This window comes from Bos taurus, chromosome 9, assembly GCF_002263795.3.
Source record: "Bos taurus isolate L1 Dominette 01449 registration number 42190680 breed Hereford chromosome 9, ARS-UCD2.0, whole genome shotgun sequence".
NCBI classification, from domain to species: domain Eukaryota; kingdom Metazoa; phylum Chordata; class Mammalia; order Artiodactyla; family Bovidae; genus Bos; species Bos taurus.
The window spans coordinates 42851874-42878185 of record NC_037336.1 but is presented as its reverse complement, the minus strand read 5'-3'; the positions used below and the strand labels follow the sequence as shown (position 1 = coordinate 42878185).

The 26312-nt window shown below is 40.4% G+C and overlaps 2 protein-coding genes across 4 annotated transcripts in view; both read right to left on the bottom strand.

Moving 5' to 3' along the window:
* The window catches only part of BEND3 (BEN domain containing 3), a 52943-nt gene extending 50486 nt beyond the window's left edge, over nucleotides 1-2457 (bottom strand). Inside the window, exon 1 of the mRNA XM_015472811.3 lies at nucleotides 2408-2457. The gene's annotated coding sequence lies outside the window, so the exon portion shown is untranslated. The remainder of the gene's footprint in view (nucleotides 1-2407) is intronic.
* The window catches only part of PDSS2 (decaprenyl diphosphate synthase subunit 2), a 276315-nt gene continuing 251104 nt past the window's right edge, over nucleotides 1102-26312 (bottom strand). The window contains exons 8-9 of one of the 3 annotated variants that reach the window (XM_059889703.1): nucleotides 17728-17822; nucleotides 13530-14349 (exon numbers count right to left, since the gene is read on the bottom strand). In XM_059889703.1, coding sequence (XP_059745686.1) covers nucleotides 14316-14349; nucleotides 17728-17822 — 129 coding nt within the window. In that variant the 3' untranslated portion in view covers nucleotides 13530-14315. 3 annotated transcript variants of the gene reach the window in all.

The following is a 26312-nucleotide window of genomic DNA, read 5'->3' as shown; positions in this document are numbered from 1 at the left end:
CCACAGCATAGGAAAACTGTTCCCATCCAACCCCACAGCTCTCCAAACTGTAAGCTTTACACCTGTCTTGGCCCTTTAAATATTGCTTTTTAAAGATACACCCTTGGGTGGGCTCTATCACTTCCTTTCTAGATCTTTTCTCACCTTATATTGTCCTATATGTTAGAAGAATTCTCTAGATTTACTTTAGATATTCTAATTAGTTTCCAATCCATTGCTCCTTTACTATTATTCCATTTTACTTGCTTGTTCCATCATTATAAAAGCAAACATATTCAACATTTCTTGGGAGTGCCCTGGCAGCCCGGTGGTTAAGACTTGGCACTTTCATTGCCATGGGCCCAGGTTCCATCCCTGGTCAGGGAACTAAGATCCTGCAAGCTGTGTGGCATGGCCAATAAAATAAAATAATTAAAAAAACAGTATTTCCTTTAACAGCATTTACTATCAATCTCTGTAATAGGTAGAAATACACTTTCAGGCACTCAGCAGCTACTTCACTAGCAAGCATGACTATCTCCATTTCTACCAGAAAGCACGATAAAGCTTGGAGAATTTGCCTAATATCACATTCAATGGAAAAGCTAGTCTTTGAACTCAGATCTGTCTATTCTACTTGTCATAGCCCACTTGCCTTCAAAGAGACTCTGGTCCACAGAAACCTACAGTACAGTGGGGAAAGACACAAATAATCTCCCTTTCTAGTCATGCTTGTATCCACGATAGTGCTTTGCACATAATAACACTTAATATACATCAGTGAAAAGAAAACATGAATTTATCCTTGGTGTCTTTTTTTTTTTTGTTGTTCTACTTATGGTCAGGAGAATCACAATCTGGTAAAACAAGAAATAAAGAGGACTCTTTGGGACTTCCTTGGGGGTTCAGTGGTTAAGACTCCAGTGCTTTCGATCCAAGTGGGACTGGTTCAATCCATGGTTGGAAAACTAAGATCCCACATGCTGCATGTGACAGTCAAAAAAAGAAGAGAGAGAGAGAGAACTGTTCGGAAAAACACAAACTCAGAGACAAAACAGAAAGAACAGTCTGTGTCATACAGAGAATTTCTTCCTCTGAACAGCTACTCTAATAGGTCATCAAAGTCCCATTATGTGAAAATATCCATTATAACAAGCTAGGGCTACTTCCATTTTGAACTCTTTATTTTCCTAATTAATTCACTAAAAGTCTTTAAGAGATTCAAAAAAGTAAAATCAGTACTATTTTCTCCTTCCTGGACTCAGTTTTATAATACTGATGTTGAACATAATCAACTATATGTAATTGCAGAAATTATTGCCGGGGATTTGCATATGAAATATACACCTTTCATTGCCTCTAGTTGGCATTGTTAACTCTATTATAAATAGTACAGCTGACACACTGCAAACAGAAAGCTCTTTTTGATGGGCAAAAATGGAAGACTGCTACGAATGGAAGAAGTGTTAGCACACAACGTTTAAGTTGGTAAGCTTTCATTAGAACTAGTCAAGAGGGAAAGTGGTTTATTAACTAATCATAGACATGTTTAAGAATCCAATCATACAGAAAAACTTATGTTAAGCTTTCTAAAAACCTATATTTATGCTACTATTTAGGTAAACAAGTAATATATCCAGTCTATAAACATAGTTGAATAGTGTTAATGGGCCCTTTTAAGAAAATTAAGCTTTTCCTTTTGGATTAATTGCATATGCAGTGAGGCAAAGAAAGTAACAGGACTGAGATATAATACTGGAGAGTACAGTTTATATTTATACCACTCTTGAAGATAAAGCTTACATTAGGTCATTTTGCTGAAATTATCTACTAGAATTTGAAAATTTTAAAACTATTTGAAAAATTTTAACCATTGAGAAAGAACAAAAAGATGCCATTCATTGTGATTGCATTACCATAAAATTATAATTAATAGGACAGTATTTTTGCTGTTTTACATTGCTTGAGGGCAAAAAAAATCAATCACTGTTACCACGCAGGCTGTTTCAATCATTACAAGGTATAGGTACAAAGACTAGTGATGACTTTTGTAAATGACATTTGCAGACATCATTATATTTTTATGCACTGTAATAATTTGGTTTTCAAAAGTTTCGGGTTAATTTGTTTTGTTACAGATGTAAAGCAATTATGACACAGAAATTCAATGTTGAACTACTCATCCAGATGACAGGAGAGGTGAGGGAGCTAGGGACAAAATTTTCTTCCTACACATTTGTTTTTAGCTATTATATTTGCCTGAGTGCATTGGTACCATAGTGACAGCTTAGCAACAGCTAGATACAAATTAAGGCAATGTGTCACGCTAGCTTCTGATCATAAAAAGTTGGTAGGTAGGACACGGGGAAGAAAAATACAGATGTTTAGATATTTAATGGTTTAATCAAAAAGAGACTTGTTCTTTTACCTGTCCTTGTCCATCTCTTCATCTTCTATCTCTGAATCTCTCTATAAAGAGATGAGGATCTAAAAAAGAATCCCAAACAAACCTCTGTGTTTAAATTGATGTAATAAAACAGAAATCAAACCTTTCCTAAATATGAAATGAAACACAATTTAATCTTTCTTAAATAGGATCTAATGATCACAGTGCATGGAAAAAAAAAAATTAATCACTTAGTCATGTCTGACTCTTTGCAACTCCCATGGACTGTAACACACCAGGCTCCTCTGTCCATGGAATTCTCCAAGCTGTCTTCCCGACCCAGGGATCGAACCTGAGTCTCTTGCATTGCAGGCAGATTCTTTCCCATCTGAGCCACAAGTGTTTTGCAAAGATGTTTCCAAAGGGTTTTTTCATACTAGTGGACATGTGATTTCCATTATGGCTATTAGAAGAACAAAGTTACACAAAATTTAAATACCTTTGGACCAGCAGATTTAAGATGACATGATGGATACTGTCATTTTTAAAGTCAACATATCATCTGATGTCTTTCATTATCTTTATTATAATTTATATGTAAAAACAGAGAAAGTAAAATAATTTGAAAGGAAGAACATAACCTTTGGAAAGCCAGAAGTAAATAAAACCACCTTGATTTTCAGAACTACTAATTTTATTTCAAATAGCCTGAAATGGTAAAATATAGGTTAAGCATATAGTTGTTGACTAGCTGAACAGAGATGGCAAACAGACTTCAAGTTGATACAGTAACAGTGCCTGCCTGGAGAGCTGTGTTGAGAATTCTGAGGTTCTGTAGGAAAAGGGCTGTGAATGAAGAGTGAATGTCTGTTAGACCTGAGAAGGAGACTAAAGGGTAGAAGACTTGCTAAGGGGCATGTGGGGAGGTGGAAAGGAAGAAGAGTTAGCTCACAGCACACAAATAAAGGCTTTAGATTTATTGTAAGTCTTATTTTTTATATTATAATGAGTGTAAATCTTACATGTAATTCTATAATATATATATATATATATATATATATATATATATATAGTATGCTATAAAAGTTTAAAAACTCATTTGCAGTTAAATTACCTAATGTTAGCTTTGTGGGGGAAAAATATGTTCCTGGACAATGTGTGTGTTCATTCTGTGGCTTCCACAGCATGTGGCAGGCTGCTGAGTATCCCTGGGAGTCTCTGCACCCCATTTAGGGATGCCCACACCTGGAAGGGTGATAGAAATGAAACCGTTTAAATTTGTCTATGATAATGGAAGACTGAGAGAAGTAAATTAACCTGCTTGTCAATGGCAGAGCTGGGATTTGAAGACTCTAAAGCCCAATTTCTTAACAAAGACTCATTTATATTCTTCTAAAGACAAGTACCAGGATTCCCTGGGATTCAGGGTTTGGTGTTAAATTACTGATCTGAAAAAGAATTTTGGGGGCCATAGGAGACCATATGGTAACTAGTAAGTTGGCAATTTCAGTACTGCTGGTTAAAGAAAAGCATGGTTTCCATTTGGGGTGATGGAAATTTATAGAAATAGTGGTGATAATTGCAAAACAATATGAATGTAATTAATGTCACTAAAATGAAAACTTTAAATTATTGTAATGGCCCATATCATTATATAGATAGATAGATAAAACCACAATAAAAAAAAAATCATGCTTCATGGATTAGAAGATTAATATCATTAAATGGCAATTATCTGAAAATTCTTAAAGAGATGGGATTACCAGATGACCTGACCTGCTTCCTGAGAAATCTGTATGCAAGTCAGGAAGCAACGGTTAGAACTGGACATGGAACAACAGACTGGTTCCAAATAGGAAAAGGAGTACGTCAAGGCTGTATATTGTCACCCTGCTTATTTAACTTATATGCAGAGTACATCATGAGAAACGCTGGGCTGGATGAAGCACAAGTTGGAATCAAGATTGCTGGGAGAAATATCAATAACCTCAGATATGCAGATGACACCACCCTTATGGCAGAAAGTGAAGAGGAACTAAAAAGCCTCTTGATGAAAGTGAAAGAGAGTGAAAAAGTTGGCTTAAAGCTCAACATTCAGAAAACTACGTTCATGGCATCCAGTCCCATCACTTCATGGCAAATAGATGGGGAAACAGTCAAAACAGACAGACTTTATTTTTGGGGGCTCCAAAATCACTGCAGATGGTGACTGCATGAAATTAAAAGACGCTTACTCCTTGGAAGAAAAGTTATGACCAACCTAGAAGGCTTATTAAAAAGCAGAGACATTACTTTGCCAACAAAGGTCCATCTAGTCAAAGCTATGGTTTTTCCAGTAGTTATGTATGGATATGAGAGTTGGATTATAAAGAAAGCTGAGCCCTGAAGAATTGATGCTTTTGAACTGTGGTGTTGGAGAAGACTCTTGAGAGTCCCTTGGACTGCAAGGAGATCCAACCAGTCCATCCTAAAGGAAATCAGTCCTGAATATTCATTGGAAGGACTGATCCTGAAGCTGAAGCGCCAATACTTTGGCCACCTGATGTGAAGAACTGACTCATTTGAAAAGACCCTGATGCTGGGAAAGAGTGAAGGCGGGAGAAGAACGGGATGACAAAGGATGAGATGGTTGGATGGCATCACCAACTCAATGGACATGAGTTTGAGTAAACTCCGGGAGTTGGTTTTGGACAGGGAGGCCTGGCATGCTCTAGTCCATGGGGTCACAAAGAGTTGGACACAGATCTGAAATTAGATGCTCTAGTCCATGGGGTCACAAAGAGTTGGACACAGATCTGAAATTAGATCTATATCCTCAATGCAATCCCTATCAAAATCCCAGCAGACTCTTTTGTAGAAAATGACAAGTTGATCCTAAAATTTTTATAGAAATGCAAAGGACCCAGAGTGGCCAAAACAATTCTGAAAAAGAAGAACTACAAGTATAAATGGGGAAATCTGAATAAGATTGATGGATTGTATCAATGTCAACACTCTGGTTGTGATGTTATCCTATAGTTTTATAAGATGCTACCATCAGGGAAAATGGCAAAGGGTACACAGAATCTCTCTGTATTATTTCTTATGACTATTTGTGAATGGGGTGACAGAGGATGAGATTGTTGGATGGCATCACTGACTCAGTGGACGTGAGTTTGAGCAAACTCCAGGAGATAGTGAAGGACAGGGAAGCCTGTCATGCTGCAGGCCACGGGCTCACAAAGAGTTGAACATGACCGAGTGACTGAACAATGACTTGTGAATCTACAATTATCTTAAAATTAACAGTTTATTTAGAATTAAGCTGCAGGACTTCTACTTCCCAATTTAAAAATTTAATATAAAGCTACAGTAATCAAGGAGTGTGGTATTGGCATAAGGAGAGACACAGAGATCAATGGAATAGAATTAGCAGTCCAGAAGCAAGCCCTTAGATTTAGGGTTAACTGATTTTCTATAAACTTGTCAAAGCAACTCAAAGGAGGAAAGAATTATCTTTTCAACCAATGGTTCTAGAACAACTGGATATCCACATACAAAACTAATTAATTTAGTCCAGTGGTTTTTGATGGGGAAGATTTTGGCTTCCCAAAGGCAGGGAGCATTTGGCAATTTCTGGAGACGATTCTGGTTGTCACAGCTAGGGGCAGGATGCTGCTGGCATTTAGTGGGTAGGGGCCAGAAATGCTGCTAAACCTCCAACAATGCACAGGCAACCCTCACAGCAAAGAATGACCCAGACCAATGTGTCAACGGTGCTGAGGATGAGATACTCCCATTTAAACCTTTACCTCATACTATATACAAAAATTAACTAAAAATGGATTATAGACGTAAATGTAGGAGCCAAAACTATAAAGCTCTAAGAAAAAAACATAGGAGAAAATCTTTGTGACTTTGGGTCAGGCAAAGATCACTTAGATATGACATGAAAGGTATGATCTATAGATGAAAAAAACTGATAAAGTGGATTTCATTAAAATTAAAGACATTGCACTTCAAAAGGAATCATTATGAAAATGAATTTAAGCCATAGATTGGGAGCAAGTACTTGCACATCATATATCAGATAAAGGACTTATATTCAGAATACATAAAAAGTGTTTATAACAATAATAAGATAAAGAACCTAATTAACAAATAGGCAAAAGATCTCAACAGACATTTCACCAAAGAAGATATATAAATGACTAACAAGCTCGTGAGAAGAGGCTTAAACATCATTAATCACTAGGAAAATGCAAGCAAAAATCACAATGAGATAATAGTCTCATTCCTACTAGAATAGCTATAATAAAAAAAGGAACACCATGAGCTGGCAAGGATGTGAAGAAACCGGAACCCACATGTGTTGGAAAGGTAAAATGAAACCTTTGGAAAACAGTCTGGCAATTTCTAAAATGTTATACATAAATTTATCATAAATTTTACTCCTGAGGATCTACTCCTGAGGATCTACTCAAGAGCAATGGAAACTTTTGTCTACACAATGACCTGTACACAAGGATTCACAACAGCATTATTCATAATAGGTGAGCAGTAGAAATAACCCAAATGCCAATCAACTGGTAAATGGATAAAGGAATATAATGTATCTGTACAATGGAATATTATTTAGCAATAAATGAATGAAATAATGATTAATTCCACAACATAGATAAACCTCAAAAAACATTATGCCAAGTGACAGAAACCAGATGCAAAAGACTAAGTATTGTAAAACTCCATTTACATCAAATATCCAAAGAAGGCAGACCTATAGAGACAGAGAGTAGTAGATTAGTGGCTGCCTAGGACTAAGGATGGGAGTAAGGGTTGACTACACACACACACACACACACACACAGAAGTCGCTCGGTCGTGTCCGACTCTTTGCGACCCCATGGATTGTAGCCCACCAGGCTCCTTGGTCCATGGGATTTTCCAGGCATGAATACTGGAGTAGGTTGCCATTTGACTGCAAATGGGCACAAAGGATCTTTAAAAACTGAATTGTGATGATGCTTACACAACTCTGCAAATTTATTGAAAATTACTGAATTGTATACTTACACTAGATGGATTTCATGATGTGTAAATTTTACTTCAATAAAGTTGCTTTTAACAATTCAATTAAAGCAATTTTAAATCTTCAAAAAAGAAAGAGGATAAAAACAAAGGATAAAAACAAAGATGCATAAATAGGCAGCAGTTAGGAAGTTCACAATTAACTTGATCATATTCCATGTACAAGTCAAGTAACTGCAATTCATGATATAAGGCAGGAGGCAGGCAGGGGACTTCACTGAAATTTGGAAAGTGACGAGTGATGCAAATAGTGAAGTTATGAAGACTAACTTAAGGAAAGAAAGGCTGCAGGTATAGCTTAATTCTTTGAGAATGATACTGTTTTCTCATCCATTTGAAGGCTTAAAAAAAAGGATTCAAACAAAGCAAGACAATACAAAATACGGTAAGCTCATGCTGTCACAGCATGAAAGACTCAAGTCAGATAAAGGTCATTTTGTTTCCCGTCAAACAAACCTGAGGAGTTTCCTTCTCCTAAGTCTTTGAAGCAGCAAAGATAGCTTATCAATTCTTAGAAAATGATTTCTACATGGTCTTGGGCAAGAGCAGAACCTACCACAACTGCCCAAGGGCCTTTTCTGTCCTGGGAGATAGTTAGCTTCAGTGACAAGGAAACAGTCATCCTACAGAAGTGTGGCTGACTGAGAACTTGCAGTGAAGCAAGAGGAAAATGCACAGACGTATCAGTCTATTTTGAGCATCATCTTGAAAGAATGGGAACCACCAACGGAAAAGATCACTCATTCAGGTTGAAGAGTTTTAAGGGAATTCATGTCACAGTTTTAACCTGCTGCTGTGGAGAACTTGCAGGGGCATTATCTTTCTATGACAGAGACTTTCTTAAATACTCTTAAGTATTTCTTAAAGACTTTCTTAAATACTACTTAAGTATTTAAGAGAATACCCATTTACCTCAGAGAAACCAATCAGGAATAGAAATTCAAGGTGACTTGTGTAGAATTTAAGCTACTTATTAATAGCGGTTATGAAGACTGCTTCTCTGGTGGCTCACATTGTAAAGAATCTGCCTGCAATGCAGGAGACCCAGGTTCAATCCCTGGGTTGGGAAGATCCCCTGGAGAAGGAAATGGCAGCTCACTCCAGTATTCTGCCTGGGAAATCCCATGAACAGAGGAGCCTAGCAGGCTCTTTGTATGGGGTTGCAAAGAGTTGGATGTGACTGGGCGACTAACACTTTCACTTCGCTTCACTGAATTGATACTACTGCATATAATTACAATCATGCAAAAAAAAAAAAAAAAAAAGATAGGCATGGCAGAAAAGGCTGGAAGAAATACAAAGGAAGTGGTGATGCTGATTATGTGAACATGGTGAGACTCAGAATAATTTTTTTCTATCTTTCAAAAATTTTTTATGTTTATTTACTTAAATGTATCAAAAAGTGAAATCTTCCCAACAACAGTCAGGGCAATGGGGAGCCTACTCATCTGCTCACAGGATGCAGTGACAGGTACAATGTCAGTCTTTGAAATGAACAGGCCACATTGAGAAAGATGATAAGAGCTTTTCCATGAAGATGGAAATAGCATCTATGAAAAAGGAATGAAAGCCTGCCAAACTTTCCCTTTCTATGGAAGAGTAAGAAATATATATTCAAGAGGAACATTCCTCCACCAGCAGAGGCCTAAAACCTGGTACTTCAGAGCTCCAAGGGCAGGTGGGGGAGCTAAAGGGAGAGGTGGACCCCTCTGTTCTGGCCCCTCTGGTGTCTCCACAGGTGACCTTCTTTTTAAAAAGTATGTTATCTCCTTAATGGAAAGGCAGGAACCATTCTGAAAGAATAAAACAGCTGATTTGAGAAGAGATTAGGAGTGACTGGTAGGAAACGAAGAAAGGGGCTTTGTAAAAGACTGTCTTGTTAGATTGCTTCATGTTTTAAAAAGAAAGTGCAAATAATTTTATTATTACTAAAAGGTGATTAACAGTAATGGAAACTATTAATAATGGAATAACAATTGTGTCCTCACAGTTAAACAGACTGAAAAATCAACTCTATCTATCTCTGTCCTTGTGGGTTTTAGCAAAGGTATGGCATGCCTTCTCCAGACTGAAAGGCAGTCAGTCATTCTAAAGATAAATCCCAGAACTTCTATTGGTCAGAAAGGTGAGATCTTAACAAGAGGATCTCATAGTGGGAAGACAAATGAAGGGGCGGAAAGAATCTTCCTGAAACTAAGAAATCTAGGAAGCAATGTGAAAAGAGTTTTCTGAAAAGCAAGTTTTCTGTATATGTGATGGACCTGCTGCTCAGTTAAAGAGTTTTGTTTTTTTCTTTTGGCAATGCCACTTGGCTTACAGGGTCTAGTTCCCTGACCAGGGATTGAACCCAGGCCACAGCAGCCAAAGTATCAAGTCCCAACCCCTAGACTGCCAAGGAATTTCTAGTTAAGAATCTTAAAAAAAGAGAGGGAGAAAAAGAAGTATCCTTTAGCTGCAATTTTGTTGATTAAACACAATTTTCCCAAAGCTTCTTGCCCAAAGAGATCTATATTACAGCAACTTATCAGGTTGTGAAATATCATCAAGGATTATTCAGATTGCTTTCTGGTCACCTGGGCTCACTGTGTGGTGGGTTCTCGGCCTTAAAAAAGGTCTACATCTTTTTGGAGCATTCTGCACTGACGTATACATCTTCTACCCCAGGTTTATAGGTTTCACCTGCATCCCAGGCCATAGTAATAACAATATAGATAAGAGACAGTCTCAAACTTCAGAGAATGAGGCCTGGATCAGGCACACAGTGTCACCCATCATTTATTTCTAGGTGTGACTAGGTAACTACATCATAGGAGCAGAAAAACATGATGCGGATTTAATGTTCTCATCAAGTAAAGCGCACAACCAAGTTTAACGATAGTCATAATCCTTATCTTTTTTCAGAGTAATTAATTTGCAGTTCGCTCAGTTGTGTCCGACTCTTTGCAACCCCATGGACTGTAGCCCACCAGGCTTCTCCATCCATGGTATTTTCCAGGCATGACTACTGGAGTGGGTTGCCACTTCCTTCTCCAGGGGATCTTCCCGACCCAGGGATTGAACCTGGGTCTCCTGCATTGCAGGCAGACGCTTTACTATCTGAGCCACCAGGGAATATGGCAAATAACTATCTAATCAGTATCTAATTGATAACTGTTTTTTTAGAAACTGTTTTTCTAAGTTGGGGGAATTAAAGGAAGATGACAGTGGCACAGGAAACTGCTTTGTAGTTCCTGGGGAAATAGAACCTTAAATTTTAGAAAAGAATGTCTCTAGGGGTGGGACTGAGAGCGAGATGTGTGAGACACCAAAGAAGTGTAGTTGAGAAGGGTGGGAGTGGATCACAGGTGCTGGGGGTGAGGGAGGAAGCTGCAGCTGGCTACGTAAAATCATGTAGGACGTCTGTGTGCAGGGCTATGGCTGTAAATTTTACAGTGAGGCCACCACCTGTGAGCAAGAAGGCATCTCCGTGGAGCAGTGCTATGAGACCTGATAGATTTAAATGTCTTTGAGTATCTGAAGTGCCAGTGCTGGTCCAGATGGTGGGGACTCAGTAGTGAATTCAGTGAATGATGAACGGCAAAGGTTAAATACTAGCCTGTAAGAAGGAGTACTGCTAATGCTAGGAGGAAAAGAGTGGAGGTGGAAGGATAAACAGGGGAAGTGAGGGGAATTTCATTTAAGGGAGAACTGAGCACATTCACAGCCAGCAGAGGAAACCCAAAACTCAAAACCAGAGACATGATACAGGAGGCTGCACGCTGAAGATCTTTGGAGAGTGTCAATAGATGCGTGCGTGCTCAGTCATGTTTGACTCTTTGCAACCCCATGGACTGTAGTCCCACCAGGCTCCTCTGTCCACAGAATTCTCCAAGCAAGAATACTGGAGTGGCATGCCCATTTCCTCCTCCAGGGGATCTTCCCAACCCAGGGATCGAACCCAGGTCTCTGCGTCTTTTGCATCTCCTGCACTGGCAGGCGGATTCTTTACCACTGCGCCACCTGGGAAGCATCTTTGGAAAAGAGTAGAGTCTTATCTGGAAAGAGAAGAAAAGGAAGAGAGAAAGAGGCATTGTCTGGAAAGACTTTAAAATGGGGAGGGGAGTGTGAAGGCAAGCCAGTCAGGCAGAGGTGGTCCTCTCTGCTGGCTACTGCATCTATAAATGGGGGATAAGTCTTAGCCCCAGAGAGTAGCTATGGGATTCGAACAAGATAGCACTGTTAAAGCCTTCAGCAGAGTGCCTGGCATGCCCGCAGAGCCCTCACTAAGCCTGAAGAAAAGACCGACAGGGAGGCAGAAGTCAGGTGGCTCAGGGGCTGAAGTGAGTGAGGTTCGCAAGTCCAGGTGGAAGGAACAGGACAGTGGCTAATGAATGAATTCTTCCCTCTAGCAAAAGACTACGGTGATGCAGACGGGGAAGGAGGTGGCATACTAAAGTCACTAACTCTGCTGACAGCACCCTGGCACTAGGCCAAAAAAGTGTAATTAAATGTGTCTTGCTGCGCCCAAATTTCCCCCGAGAGACTGTCCGAAGTTACAAGGGTTTAGAATGGATGAATAAATAAATATCCCTGAAGAAGGGGAGTGGAGAAGACCATCAATGTTTAATACTTTAGAGTGACTAAGCCAACACAGGAGGTTTAACAAAGGCAGGGCTGTCACTCCACAGTGAGGGCAGAGCTGCTGCTTCCAGGGAGCCAGGACACGAGGTACAGGAGAGGGGACAGAGGCTGGCAGGGCTTCTGGGGAGATGAGAGGGACGTAGGAAACATACCAAAGAAAGCAGAAAGGCGGGTGCTGAAACGAGTTCAAGACTGTAAGTCACACAACTGGAGAGCTGGGAATTCTTTCGGTCACCTGTGGGGCAGCTGGGCGAGAAGACAGCCATTAAGACTCATGCACTCCTTCATCACCTGTCTTTGGGTTTCACCTTCTCTCTTCTCTGAATCTCACATAGCATCTCTGTTATCTAGAGAGTCAGAAATGGGAAACTTTTTGACAATAAAGCAAAGGTGGAGGGGACTTCACGTATTTCCCTGTTTAACCTTATTTTACAAATGCGGAAATAGAGGCTCCGAGGGAAGTGCCTTGTTCAAGGTCACACGGTGAACCTGGTGCTCAAGCAGACCTAGAAGAGCCCTAGAATCCTGTGCTGTGTTCCCCGGTGCCTGACCATCCATTTGATAAAACCTACAGCTTGCTGAAGTTCCTGCACAGCCAGAGAACGCAAAGCAAGCCTCCTCCTTTATGGAAGTTAATGATTAAAACCTAGTCTGATCTAAAGCATCTAACCCTAGTTACTAATTAAGCCAATTTCTGTGAGAAAAGACATTTCAAACAGAAGAGTGCTGTGTTCTCTTCAGCTAAATCTATAGGCCTTCAAATTATAGCAGCGTAAACTGCACAATTACAGTGTTTCAAGTATGCTTAAAAATATTTCATAATGCAATACCTTAACCTCTGTAACTTCCATTTTCTCTTCATTGCATGCCACATGCTGGGTCCTGCTAAAATGATTTTGTAACTTTTGGAGAAGGAATGTAACTAAAATGACTTCACTTACAGTGTTTGAGTGAAGTAGGTAATAAAATCTGTTTGCTGTGTTCGATGTCTCCAGATAGGGCTGTAATTACACCACATAAGGAAGAAAGGTGGCTGAGTCTCAGCCTAGATCATTTATGTAAACTCAGCCTTCTTGTCAACGGTGTTCTCATATTGCCTGCCTCCAAACCGCAAAAATCATCTCCTATGAACCACACAGAGACAGTGTCCGATTGCAGGCCTGTGAGACTGCAATTCTTTCCGTAATTGGAAGTCTGTGGTTCAAGACCAAAATCTGACATTCTGAGGTTAAAAACAAACAAACAATCAAAACTCACCAATGAATTCCCCAGTACAACAACTATATATCTGACGCTTGTAAAAATTAAGGGTATTCTTTACACCAAAGTATTACAAATGAATACATTTACTTTAAAAAAAAAGAAAAAAAGCATCCTGTTCAGCTTAAAAGAAAAAAAACAAGTTTGCTTCTTTGAAATGCACTTGAAAAAAAATTTGGTCCAGAAAGAAAAGCAGGCAATTTCTACTATAACCAAGTTAATATTCGACAACATTTTAATCTCCTACTTCAAATATTTGGCATTATTTTTTCAACAATTTCCACCCTCCTCCCCCAAATCTTACAAAAACCAAGAAGCAAAGAGTATATCCAGACTGTATCTATAAATACAAAGACATAGTTGCAAGAAGACAAAGCATGTGTTTTTCTTAATCACTAGATTACCCTCCATTATGACAAATTGGTCACTGGGTTTTCATTTGACAGTCCTCCCTGGCCGGCACTGATAGCGTTTCTCTTGACACCTGCAGCTCCCAGCTTGCCCTGTCCTCTCTAGAAGGAAAACCACAGGCCACCGCCCTGGCGCCATCCCTGGCTCGGTCCAATCAATAAGGACTTATTTCCTGTCCATTTGCTGAGGTCACAGGAGCGAATCTCATTAATTATTTCTGCTACTGAAGCCTCAAGTGTGCTTCTGGCATGACAACTGAAAACTGCTTGACCTTTTTTCTTCTAATTTTGTTTGCAGCAGTTCCAAAAAGAAGGCAGTATTCATTTAGCAGTGTGATAAAAAGAAGAAAAAAATGTATATATTGTTGAAGTCATTAACACATTTAGATATTTCATCATGAAAGCTCTCCCGATCACCTCCTTCCCCAATTTTTTCAGCCAACAAACAACAGTCTTTTTAATTTGGTATCAGGAAAATCTTGTCATAGCAAACACAATGTTTTCTAAAGCAGTTCTGGCCTCCGAGGGAGGAAAGCTCTCCAGGGCCTCCAATGCTTTGTTTCCATGGTAACGACACAGGTCAATAGCTGAAGTCACACCTTTGCCAGCTTTGATTGTTTCTCGTAACTGTTAAGAAACAAATGCACAGAAAAAGTCAGTTTTTAAGGTACTACAATTAAACTGGGGAGGGGAGCTGGAAAACAAAGAAGGGGAGAAACAGAACAGATTCACTGTTTCTGCTTTTGAGGTTAAAGAGGACATCATTCCCCATTGATTCGGAGGCACTAACATTGCCTAAGGCTGCTAGGTGTCAGCCCTCCAGAGCAGAACAATAGGCTCCAATCAGCCTAATTACACCTCCTCCCCAACTGCCACGCTGTGATAGCTTGAAGTGAGCCCGGCTAGGGGGTGGAGGTGAGGAAGGTGGAAGGGCATTTACATCTCTGGCATTTTGAATTCAGCAGCTTGATATTCTAAGGTGAGGAAGATTTCATTAACATCCTATTAATAACTAATATTTTTACACCGTATGTTGACACAATAGTTCACATGAAAATTCAAGAAAGACACACAGAAGATCTGAACACTACATTACTAAAGCTGTAAGACTGGGGCAAATGAATTAAAATGCCTTTTGTAAAGCGTAAGGTCAACTCTTGCTCCCAAATGGAGCTGATTTCCAGTCCCTCTCCTTGACAACCAGAAAGGACCAATACAATAGTTACACTCTGGAGCTGAAGAAGAGTGGTAATAATTTGGCCGGTCCACTTCTCCTTGCCCCATTCCATCTTTTCTTTCTCAGTGAAAACCTCTAATGTCTGCCTCACTCCCTAAACCAGATACTTGGGAGTCCTCCTTCATCCATTCAGGCACCATGGCTCACCCATGGCTGAACTTTTTGCACACCCCTCGGTTGGGTGAGGCCCACTGACAAGTTCTAGTCCATGAGACGTGAATGGTGCGTGTCACTTTTGGGCTGTAGCACTTAGCCATCCATGGGAGTCCCGCCAGAGCTTTCCCTCTGGTACATCAACTGGTCTTATTGGAGAAGTTCCTCAGGGACCGGAGTGACCACAGTGAGCACCATGGAGCCTCTCCAACCAGAGCAGAACGTCGTGTGGGCAAGAAACATGTCTGTTGTCTGAAGAGACTGTCAAGTTGTCTGTGGTCATCTTGACTGATATACTCACTAAGTCCCAGCCATTCTAGCTCATACAGAGCCCTCATATTATCATCTACTCTTCACTCTCATTGCCACATTAGTTCAGGCTATCATCATCCCTCGCCTGGGTTATTTTTGCAATCACCTCCTGAAGAGTCTTCCCACTACCAGCTCTTTCCCTCTGGACTCCATCCTTCATACTACCAAGGAGCTCTTTATAAAATGCAAATATGATCTTGCTTAAAACCCTCCACTGCCTTCCAAGAGCTCTAAGAAAAAAAGAAGTCCAAGCTCTTTCATGAGGCATGGAAGTCCTTTATCTATCTAGCTCTTTCTCAGCCTGTTTCTTCCCTTTCCCTGTTTCATCATTACTTAGGGAACCTACTTGCATCTGATGAGGTCTTCCCTGATAGCTCAGTTGGCAAAGAATCCACCGGCAATGCAGGAGATCTGGGTTCGATCCCTGGATTGGGAAGATCCCCTGGAGAAGGGAAAGGCTACCCACTCCAGTATTCTGGCCTGCAGAATTCCATGGACTGTATAGTCCATGGGGTCACAAAGAGTTGGACACGGACTGAGTGACTTTCACTCACTTCACCTGTAGGACTGCTGGTGGGTACTACGTGAGACAGTACAGGGTGTTTGACAGTGTCTGAAACACTACGGATATTCAGAATGACTTAATTCTTCTTCCTTCTCAAGCCCTTTGCCACTGCCAGGAAAGCTACTCCAGCCACCAAGATCAAGTCTATTTTAGCTTGATGCATAACAACCTCATAGGTAGTTGAACTTGGATCAGATCAGCTTAAAGATTTAAAAAAAAAAAAAAAAAGGAAAAGAAAGGATATACCTCTTATTTTCATTAGCAGGTGTTAGGGGAACCAGGGTGGGGGTGGGGGGGCTGCGCTCTGAAAACCAACCTAAGAACTTTATTAAAAAATTCTATTATCAAATATTTTTAATTTTTCTTTTCTATTTTTTGGCTGTGCTGCATGGCATGCAGGATCTGTTCCCTAACCAGGAATTAAAGCTGTGGCCCCTGCAGTGGAAGCCTGATATCTTAACCATGGGACCACCAGGGAAGCCCCTTGAATATTTTAAAAGTACAGAAAAGTTGAAAGACTAGCACAGGAGTTGGCAACCTATAGCCTCAGACCAGAGGCTCAGATCAGAAGGACTGATGCTGAAGCTGAAGCTCCAATACTTTGGCCACCTGATGTGAAGAACTGACTCATTGGAAAAGACCCTGATGCTGGAAAGATTGAAGGCAGGGAGAGAAGGGGATGACAGAGGATGAGATGGTTAGATGGCATCACTGACTCGATGGACATGAGTTTGAGCAAGCTCCAGGAGTTGGTGATGGACAGGGAAGCCTGGCGTGCTACAGTCCATGGGGCTGCAAAGAGTCGGACACGACTGAGTGACTGAACTGAGCCTCAGACCAAATGTGGCTTCCCTGTTTTTATAAATTAAGTTCTATTGGAACATAACATGCCCATTCATTTAAGTATTGTCTATGGTTGCTTCTGTGCTGTAACGGCAGAGATGCAGAGTTGAACAGCTGCCACAGAGACTGTATAAATTGCAAAGCCTAAAATATTTACACTTTGGCCTTTACAGGAAGTCTGTGACTCCTGGACTAACAGAACACATATCCTCTACCGAGACTCAACAATCATTAATACTTTGTTATTTTTGTCCTATCTCTGAATCATTTGAAAGTAAGCTGTAAGCAGTGGTAAGCTGCTTAATTACTCTCCAGAGGAGAAATTAATTTTCTAGAGGAGGAAAAAGCCCTACTTGTAGATTTTGTGGTTTGCATACTCCCATCATGGTGGATTTCAAGCTACCAATGGTTGCAGAATCACAAAATTCTTAAATATTTAACAATTGGCTCTGAGCTGGCAGGACATGACTTGGATGCACCACAAGCTGTAGGATGCTTTACCCTTGTTTTGAGAAGTATCTCCTAAGATAAGAACATTTTCTTACACGGTCAGAACTCTATTATCAGAGCTCGGGAAGTTAACAGTAATACTCTTCTATTATGTAATATCTAGTCTACCTGTAAGTTTTCCCAACTGGCTCCAAAATTTCTTTTTTAGCCTTTCAACGCCCACCCTACCCCCTTCCCTGAAACTAATAAATCCTGGTTCACACACTTCATTCATTTGTTATGACACTTTAAATTTCTTCCTCCCCATACTGTATTGCCATTTTGAAAGGACCAAGCTATGTTGTACAGTGTTCTACATTCTGCATTTCTCTGATTGCTATGCAGAGTTTGTTAGTCTATAAACTTTATTCAGTCAGGCTCCATTGAATATTTGATGCTGACTTACATGGCATTTAGTGGGCTTCCCTGGTGGCTCAGATGGTAAAGAATCTGCCTGCAATGCAGGAGACCTGGGTTCACTCTCTGGGTTGGGAAGATCCCCTAGAGAAAGAAATTGCAACCCACTAAGTTTTCTTGCCTGGAGAATTTTATGGACAGAGGAGCCTGGTGGGGTATGGTATTTAATCCTACGTGTGTGTATGCCAAGTTGCTTCAGTCATGTCAGACTCTTTGCAACCCCATGGTAGCCTGCCATGCTCTTCTGTCCATGGGATTCTCCAGGCAAGAATACTTGAGTAGGTTGCCATGCCCTCCTGCATTGGTAGGCGGGTTCTTTACCACTAGCACCTCCTGAGAAGCCCATTTAATCCTACAATGAAGGGTAATTCAGATTAGGGCAAAACAGCACTCAGGAGGGCTTCACTGGTGGCTCAGTGGTACAGAACCCACCTGCCAACGCAGGAGACGAGGTTCAGTCCCTAAGTCAGGGAGATCCCCTGGTGTAGGAAATGGCAACCCACTCCAGTATACTTGCCTGTGAAATCCCATGGACAGAGGAGCCTGATGGGCTACAGTCATGGGGTCACAAAGAGTCAGACAGCTGAGCAACTGAACACACACAAGCACCCAGGAGGACATCTCTAAAAGTTACTCATGCCCTAAAAAGAGTTAATTTCTCCTTCCCAATGACTATTCTACTTCCAGTTAATACTCCAATCTGCTCTCCACAGAGCTGGCTCACAAGATGTTGCATACCAAGGACCTAACAGCTTCCATGTGTAAAAGTCCCATTTCAGGACTCACTGGTAATCTAATCCTTCATGGAAGGCATTAATATTCTTCTTCATAGGCATCTGTATACACTTTCACCAACTAAACATAAACTACTGGTTCAAAGGAAATCCTTCAGATATAATTAATAGGGCATAACGGAGATTCATTTTTACTATAAATTAGAATAGGCCATGAGTTCATCCAGAAAAATACAATATTGGAAAATATAGAAAAATACAAAACCAGAAAATACAAATATACAAAATACAAATAATATAAAAATAATATACAAAAAAATAATACAAAAATACAAATACAGCAAAATACAAAAATACACAAGACACATTAAACTGGAGTTCATAAACCTGGCTGATTATAAGATTCACCTGGGGAGCTTTAACATACAGATACCTAGACCTCATTCCTGGAGATGGATTCAGTAAGGCCTTAAAAAAATACTTCTTAGGTAACTCAATGATTAACCAGATTTGGGAGTACCTCACTCACTGGGACATGTATTTGGAGCGATGATATTTTAAAATTATCATGTTGGATTTATACTGTTTTAACCACACTTGCAAACTGTTGTCTTTGTGGTGATCAAATTAAATTCAGCAAGCATTTATTGGGCACCTCTATGCCATAGCTCGGAGAAGGCAATGGCACCCCACTCCAGTACTCTTGCCTGGAAAATCCCATGGACGGAGGAGCCTGGTACGCTGCAGTCCATGGGGTCGCTAAGAGTCAGACACGACTGAGCGACTTCACTTTCACTTTTCACTTTCTTTCTTTCTTTCTTTTTTTTGATATTTATAGCACTTTTATTCACAGTAGCCAAAAAGTAGAGAAAAATCCAACTATCAATGGATGGATTTTAAAAAGCACTAAAAAATGAAATATTGATAAACAATGCAACGTGGATGAACATCAAAGACGTTATGTGAAATGAAAAGAAGCCAGACACAAACTTACACAGAAAGTAGATCAGTGATTATGGGGCTGAGATGGGAATGAAGAGTTTAGGTGTTTTAGTCACTAAGTCGTGTCTGACTCTTGAGACCCCATGGAGTATAGCCTGCCAGGCTCTTCTGTCCATGGGATTTCCCAGGCAAGAATACTGGAGCGGGTTGCCATTTCCATCTCCTCACTTTTCACTTTCATGCATTGGAGAAGGAAATGGCAACCCACTCCAGTGTTCTTGCCTGGAGAATCCCAGGGACGGGGGAGCCTGGTGGGCTGCCGTCTATGGGGTCGCACAGAGTTGGACACGACTGAAGTGACTTAGCATAGCATGCCATAGCTATATAGTAGGGGCTAGAGGTACAGAAAGAGACACAGTTGCTGCCTCCCAGGACTGCTTGTTAGAGGACTTGTCATTGGGCTGCAGAACCAGGGAGGGCTGAGTGGAACCTGGAGGGATTGGACCCAGGATGTTGGTTCTTATAGCTGCAAGAGAAAAGACCACAATAAAAAAAATTCTTTTCACTTTTGCCTTCACCTACATTTTGACTGGGCAAATTCCCAACTGATGCACAAATACAACTTTCCACATTAGGATGTGGCTAAAATGCTCATAAGCCCATTCTGGCCTTTATGACCTGAAAACCACTTTAGCTGTAGGATAAATTAAAAAAATACAAAAAGGTGAATTATCATTTTGCATTTATTTCCATGATTTAGCACTTTAGGGCAATAATTTAATTGAACCTCTAATTAAGTGAACTGAATAGTTGTATAAGTACAGTATCACCTGAAATAAATTAAGTCCAAATTGCCTGATAGAGGATCCATTAAAGATATTAACACAGAGAGAAGAGAATGCATAGTACTTAAAATTAAGTGCATTATTATTAGTATTTATCAAAAGGTATCACTTTTCAGTGACAAATGTATCTTTTATGAGACCATTTTAAGAAATCATTGTAAGCCTCTGAAAACTATTTGGTTTGAAAGTCCTCTGAAAATTAAAGACAAGCCCCTGCCACAGGGTCTCGGTAGCTTTAGAAGATGAGGAGGCAGCAGCTCCTTCCGTCCGATGAAAACAGAGGAAGACTTTAGAGCTAGAAGAAACCCCAGGCACTGTCTTCTCACCTCGTTTTGCAGGAGAAGATACTGGATGAGCGAGGCTAAGTGGCATGGACAAGAGTCAACAGCAAATTTGAGAAATGGCCTGGGTTTCATTTCTGCACATCCCGAGCTCTTCCAGCCTATAGCACTGGAAAAGACTTGGAAATAACCCCAAGTTTTATTTCACCCAACCAGAACAGGGATACTAAAACCCATCTGGAACACAGGTTAGACTGTGTTCTGAAGAACCTGTATAACACAGTAAGGGAGTATGAAACAATGTAAAGTTTTGGGTTTGTTTTTAGTGGTTGAAAACAGCTGGATGAGGATGAAAGAAAACAAACAGAAGCCATGCTATTAGGGGAAGAGACCACATACCTCCCAGCCAAGAGGTAGGAGTGGACCATGCTTGCTTAATAGAGATTATAAGCTGGAAGAAAGGTACGATGCAGTAATGACATGGAGCTTCAACCTGTGAACAGCTGCTAAAACTTGCATTCTATGGTTGACAAATTCTTGGTGTGCCTGACTGATAATCTTATGTATCAGAAGAGAGAAGAAGCACTTTTGCTTAGTTATGTCAGCATAACTGGCTATAAATGTGATAGGGATTAACAAAAAATTAATGGCATCCTGGTATTAGAATCGGCTTCTCTGGTGGCTCAGATGGTAAAGAATCTGCCCACAATGTGGGCCACCTGGGTTCAGTCCCTGGGTTGGGAAGATCCCCTGGAGCAGGGAATGGCAACCCACTCCAGTATCCTTGCCTGGAGAATTCCATGGACAGAGGAGCCTGACAGACTACAGTCGATGGGACTACAGTCGATGGGGTCGCAAAGAGTCAGACATGACTACGCAACTAACACTTTCACTGGTATTAGAATCAGTCCTTAGAAAGGACTAGCAGGTGTGGGTTTGGACACCTGGACTGTGTGTTAGGAAAGTGCATTGCAAAAGTGAGTTAGTGAAAAGATGGCCATGATTCCAAGAATCTATAACTGGAAATACAGTTCAAGGGTGACAGAAGCTACTGAAAAACTAAGCTCCAACAATAGTCATAATTAATTATGAAAGTGAACAAAATAATGGCTGCTGAAAAAACTCTCTCAGGACTCACATTTGAGAAGGCATGGGTGTAAAAGGAGGAGCCTACCAACCCCTCCACTGCACAGAGAGCCACCGTGGAGATCGGGTCCTATCCCTGGCTTGAAGGAGCTGACAGAAAGAGAGGCAGAAAGCTGTAAAAATTGTGTAGGACTCCACCAATAGGTTTGTACTGTCACCAGGATGCCTCATAGAAAATGTTCAGAAACAAACAACCTTATCAAAACCTGCTGAAGTGTGATGGGCATTCACAGGGGCAGTACGGGGAGGAGATGATGACAAAAATGAGGGGCTTTGAAATGTAAAGGCTGTATGCTGAGTAAGAGCAAGTATGTACAAATATTTGCAAAAGATAACGTACTATTAAAAGAAGACAAAGGAAATAGAACAACTGAAGAATGAGTTCAAAATTGTAAAGACTAAATTCCACAAAGATTGGCCTTTAAAGATGATGCATAAGATATTATGCATTCAAATAGCCCATTACAGCTTGTCAGGGAACCTTGGATACAGCTACCATCTTGGCTTTTGGTGTCCTTAGCTTTCCAAGCCCACCCACTCTTCTCATTCTAAACATTGTATTATCCTCTAAGACAAAGAGCTGTGCAGCTTTCTCACTTCCTGTACCTGATGTTCCTGTCCAGTTTTCATTCTCTGACACTTCCTTCTTTGCCTTCCTCCTCACGTCATCTTCCTCTGAAGATGTAGTTCCTGGTCTAGAGCACCTTCACAGACGCACCCATCCACCTCTGTCCTGCTCTCATATGCTTGGAATGCATATAACTGTCCTTCCCAGCTACTGAAAGACTGTGAGAAATGTCAGAAATGGGAGTCAAATGACTAATGCCTTCCAATACTGGACAAAAAAATGAGAACAAATGTGCATTCTGTAACACAGATCCATGAACTTATAAAAATTATGGCAAAAATCCAGAAGAGGTTAATAGACCGATTGTGAACTCTAGAGAAAAAGCAGTGGTGATCACAGCCCCAGGATAGATAGGTCACAATGAGCACATTATAACAGAACAATCTCATTTTTCTTTTGATATTAACTTGACTGCTAGCTTCAGAAATAGTAAAGTACATTCAGATATTCATCATGGATAAGACAGAGAAACAGGATCTGTATTAGAGTTTGGTAATATGGATTCAAATATGTAAAACAACTATTCCTAGAAAATGTTTAGCAGTGGATTTATATTGAGCAGAAAGGTGATACCTGGTATTGTACTGCAAGACTCAGTACTTGGTTCCTTTCCCTTATCACAGTGATTGAAAGATGATGGAGAAGAAATGCAGGTTAAATTTTAATTTTCAGATGTCACACAGTCAAGAGAGAAAGCTAACACATGGACAGCATCAAAATTTTAATGGTTTTGACATGTTGAGCAATGGACTGATACTAGCCAGATGAAATGGAACAGGGCAACCATATAGTTGAGCATTTAGGTTTCATAAACTAATTATAAAAATGTAAACCCCAGTTTGGCAGTGACTCATAGAAAAATGCTGAGAATCTTTGATAACGACATTCTGTATATAAGCCAAAACTGTGACGCAGATACTAAAAAAAAGCAAACGCAAACCTTGGCAGTATAAACAGATGCACATGTCCAAAAGACAGGCAAGAACAGTCTCACTGCAGTCTTTGATAGCTAATCATTTTTAGAAAACTATGTTCAAATCCTGGGTGCCATGTCTCAAGAGAGACACTCACAAGATAGATAGGGTCCAGCATGAGGATGAAGAAGTATTTGGAAACGTGTCATCTAAGGAATGCTTAACCTGGAGGAAAGGGTTAAAGGAAGATATTAAACCCATCCTCAAACTACCAAAGCAATTAAATGGAAGAAGGAGCAGTCCTGTTTTATATGCTTCAGGGAACAGAACAAAGAGCAATCAGGTGAAATTTCTGGGAAGCTTCAATTTCAATTACAAGTAAGAAAGACCTTTCAAAAGACTAGAGTTGTCTAACAACGAATAATTTTTTTTGACAAGCTGTAAACTCCCTATCATTGAAAGTCCTCAGAAACTTGATGCCCACATCAGAGAAGGTATAAATGAAACTCTAAGCTGAAGAGGGAGGTGGGACAAGGCTGTCTCCAAGGTGCCACGCCACTTTAAGATTCAAGCTGACTGTGCTTCAACTGAATGGTTTTGCCAGCTTCTGAGTGGCAAGACTTGGTACAAAATGAAAAACAGTAATTAAAACCTTTCTTTAATACAATAAACTGTGAAATGTATCACAAACAACATAAAAATTTCCTCTTTACTTAGAATGACTTATTTTACTTAGAATGACTTATTTACTTATTAAAAAGCAGAGATATCACTTTGGCGACAAAGGTCCGTCTAGTCAAAGCTATGGTTTTTCGAGTAGTCATGTATGGATGTGAGAGTTGGACCATAAAGAAAGCTGAACGCCAAAGAATTGATGCTTTTGAACTGTGGTGTTGTAGAAGACTCTTGAGAGTCCCTTGGACTGCAAGGAGACCAAACCAGTCAATCCTAAAGGAAATCAGTCCTGAATATTCATTGGAAGAACTGATGCTGAAGCTAAAGCTCCAATACTTTGGCCACCTGATGCAAAGAACTGACTCATTGGAAAAGACCCTGATGTGGAAAGATTGAAGGCAGGAGAAGGGGACGACAGAGGATGAGATGGTTGAATGGCATCACCAACTTGATGGATATGAGTTTGAGCAAGCTTTGGGAAGTGGTGATGGACAGCGTATCCTGGTGTGCTGCAGTCCATAGGGTTGCAAAGAGTTGGACACGACTGAGTGACTGAACTAAACTGAACTAGAATGACAAATTATTTAAAAGAATCTATAGGAATCTACAGGAAAAAAAATCTACTGATCTTAATTACTTAATCTATTGATCTAATGACCTTAATTAAATGTCTTATTTTGGCAAAAATGGAAGGAAGTGGAAATAAGAGAATTTTTAGTTATTTCCTCCATCATATGAATTCACAGGTGAAGACACAATTAGAATGGTAGTGTGTCTCAATATTAAAATAGTAATAATAATATAATAATAATAGCAATAGCAACAAAGACAACCCCATATATAGTACTTACATGTGCCTGCTACTGCTGCTGCTAAGTTGCTTCAGTTGTGTCCGGCTCTGTGCGACCCCTGAGATGGCAGGCCACCAGGCTCCCCTGTCCCTGGGATTCTCCAGGCAAGAACACTGGAGTGGGTTGCCATTTCCTTCTCCAATGCATGAAAGTGAAAAGTCAAAGTGAAGTCGCTCAGTCGTGTCCGACCCCTAGCGACCCCATGGACTGCAGCCCACCAGGCCCCTCTGTCCATGGGATTTTCCAGGCAAGAGTACTGGAGTGGGTTGCCATTGCCTTCTCCAATGGCCTGGTGGGCTGCAGTCCATGGGGTCGCTAGGGGTCGGACACGACTGAGCGATTTCACTTTATTTTTTCACTTTCATGCATTGGAGAAGGAAATGGCAGCCCACTCCAGTGTTCTTGCCTGGAGAATCCCAGGGACGGGGGAGCCTGGTGGGCTGCAGTCCATGGGGTCGCACAGAGTCGGACACGACTGAGCGACTTCACTTTATTTTTTCACTTTCATGCATTGGAGAAGGAAATGGCAGCCCACTCCAGTGTTCTTGCCTGGAGAATCCCATGGACAGAGGGGCCTGGTGGGCTGCAGTCCATGGGGTCGCTAGGGGTCGGACACGACTGAGCGACTTCACTTTATTTTTTCACTTTCATGCATTGGAGAAGGAAATGGCAGCCCACTCCAGTGTTCTTGCCTGGAGAATCCCAGGGACGGGGGAGCCTGGTGGGCTGCAGTCCATGGGGTCGCACAGAGTCGGACACGACTGAAGCGACTTGGCAGCAGCAGCACTCTTCCAATATATCTATATAATACATATAAGATACATATAATAGTACTTACCTCATAGGACTACTGTGAGGATTGCATACACAAACATATATACCTTCTGTTCTATATATCTTATGAGGTGTATGTGTGTGTGGATCTATCTATCTAGGAAAAATTCAAATTTCATTTGAGAAGAGAACACATATGTTAATATTGTCCTTTGCGCAGGGCAAACTTTTAAAATACGCATTCAAATCACAGATTTTAAAAAATACATCAAATCAAATACCTTTGGATAAAACCATATTTACAGAGATGACAGAAACCTAAGCCATCATTAGATTATGTACCTCTAACAGCATACACATTTTTTTTTCTACCACAAGTAAAAATGCCATACAGTTGTGGAACAAATGTCAATAGGAATTGGAGGTGGAAAATGCCCACATTTTCTGCTAAGAAAAAGCCATAAATACCTCAATATACTTGAGTAAGTATATTCTTCTAGACATACTTTTTAAACAAAAAGGCAGTGAATAAAATGAAACTAGTATATTTGTACCTAAAAAATTCTTAATAACAGAAACTTTTTGTTTTAATTAAAAATCTCAACCAAAGACTCTGACTGCAACATTGGTATTGGGGTTTCATGCAATCAACTGGACACTGCCTCTTATCATTTTCACAATTAAAAAAAAAATTTCATGGTTCGTCATGCTACATTGAAGTCACTGGATAAAAGATAAGTTCAAAATGACAAACATAATTTATCACATGCTTTAAACATTTTTA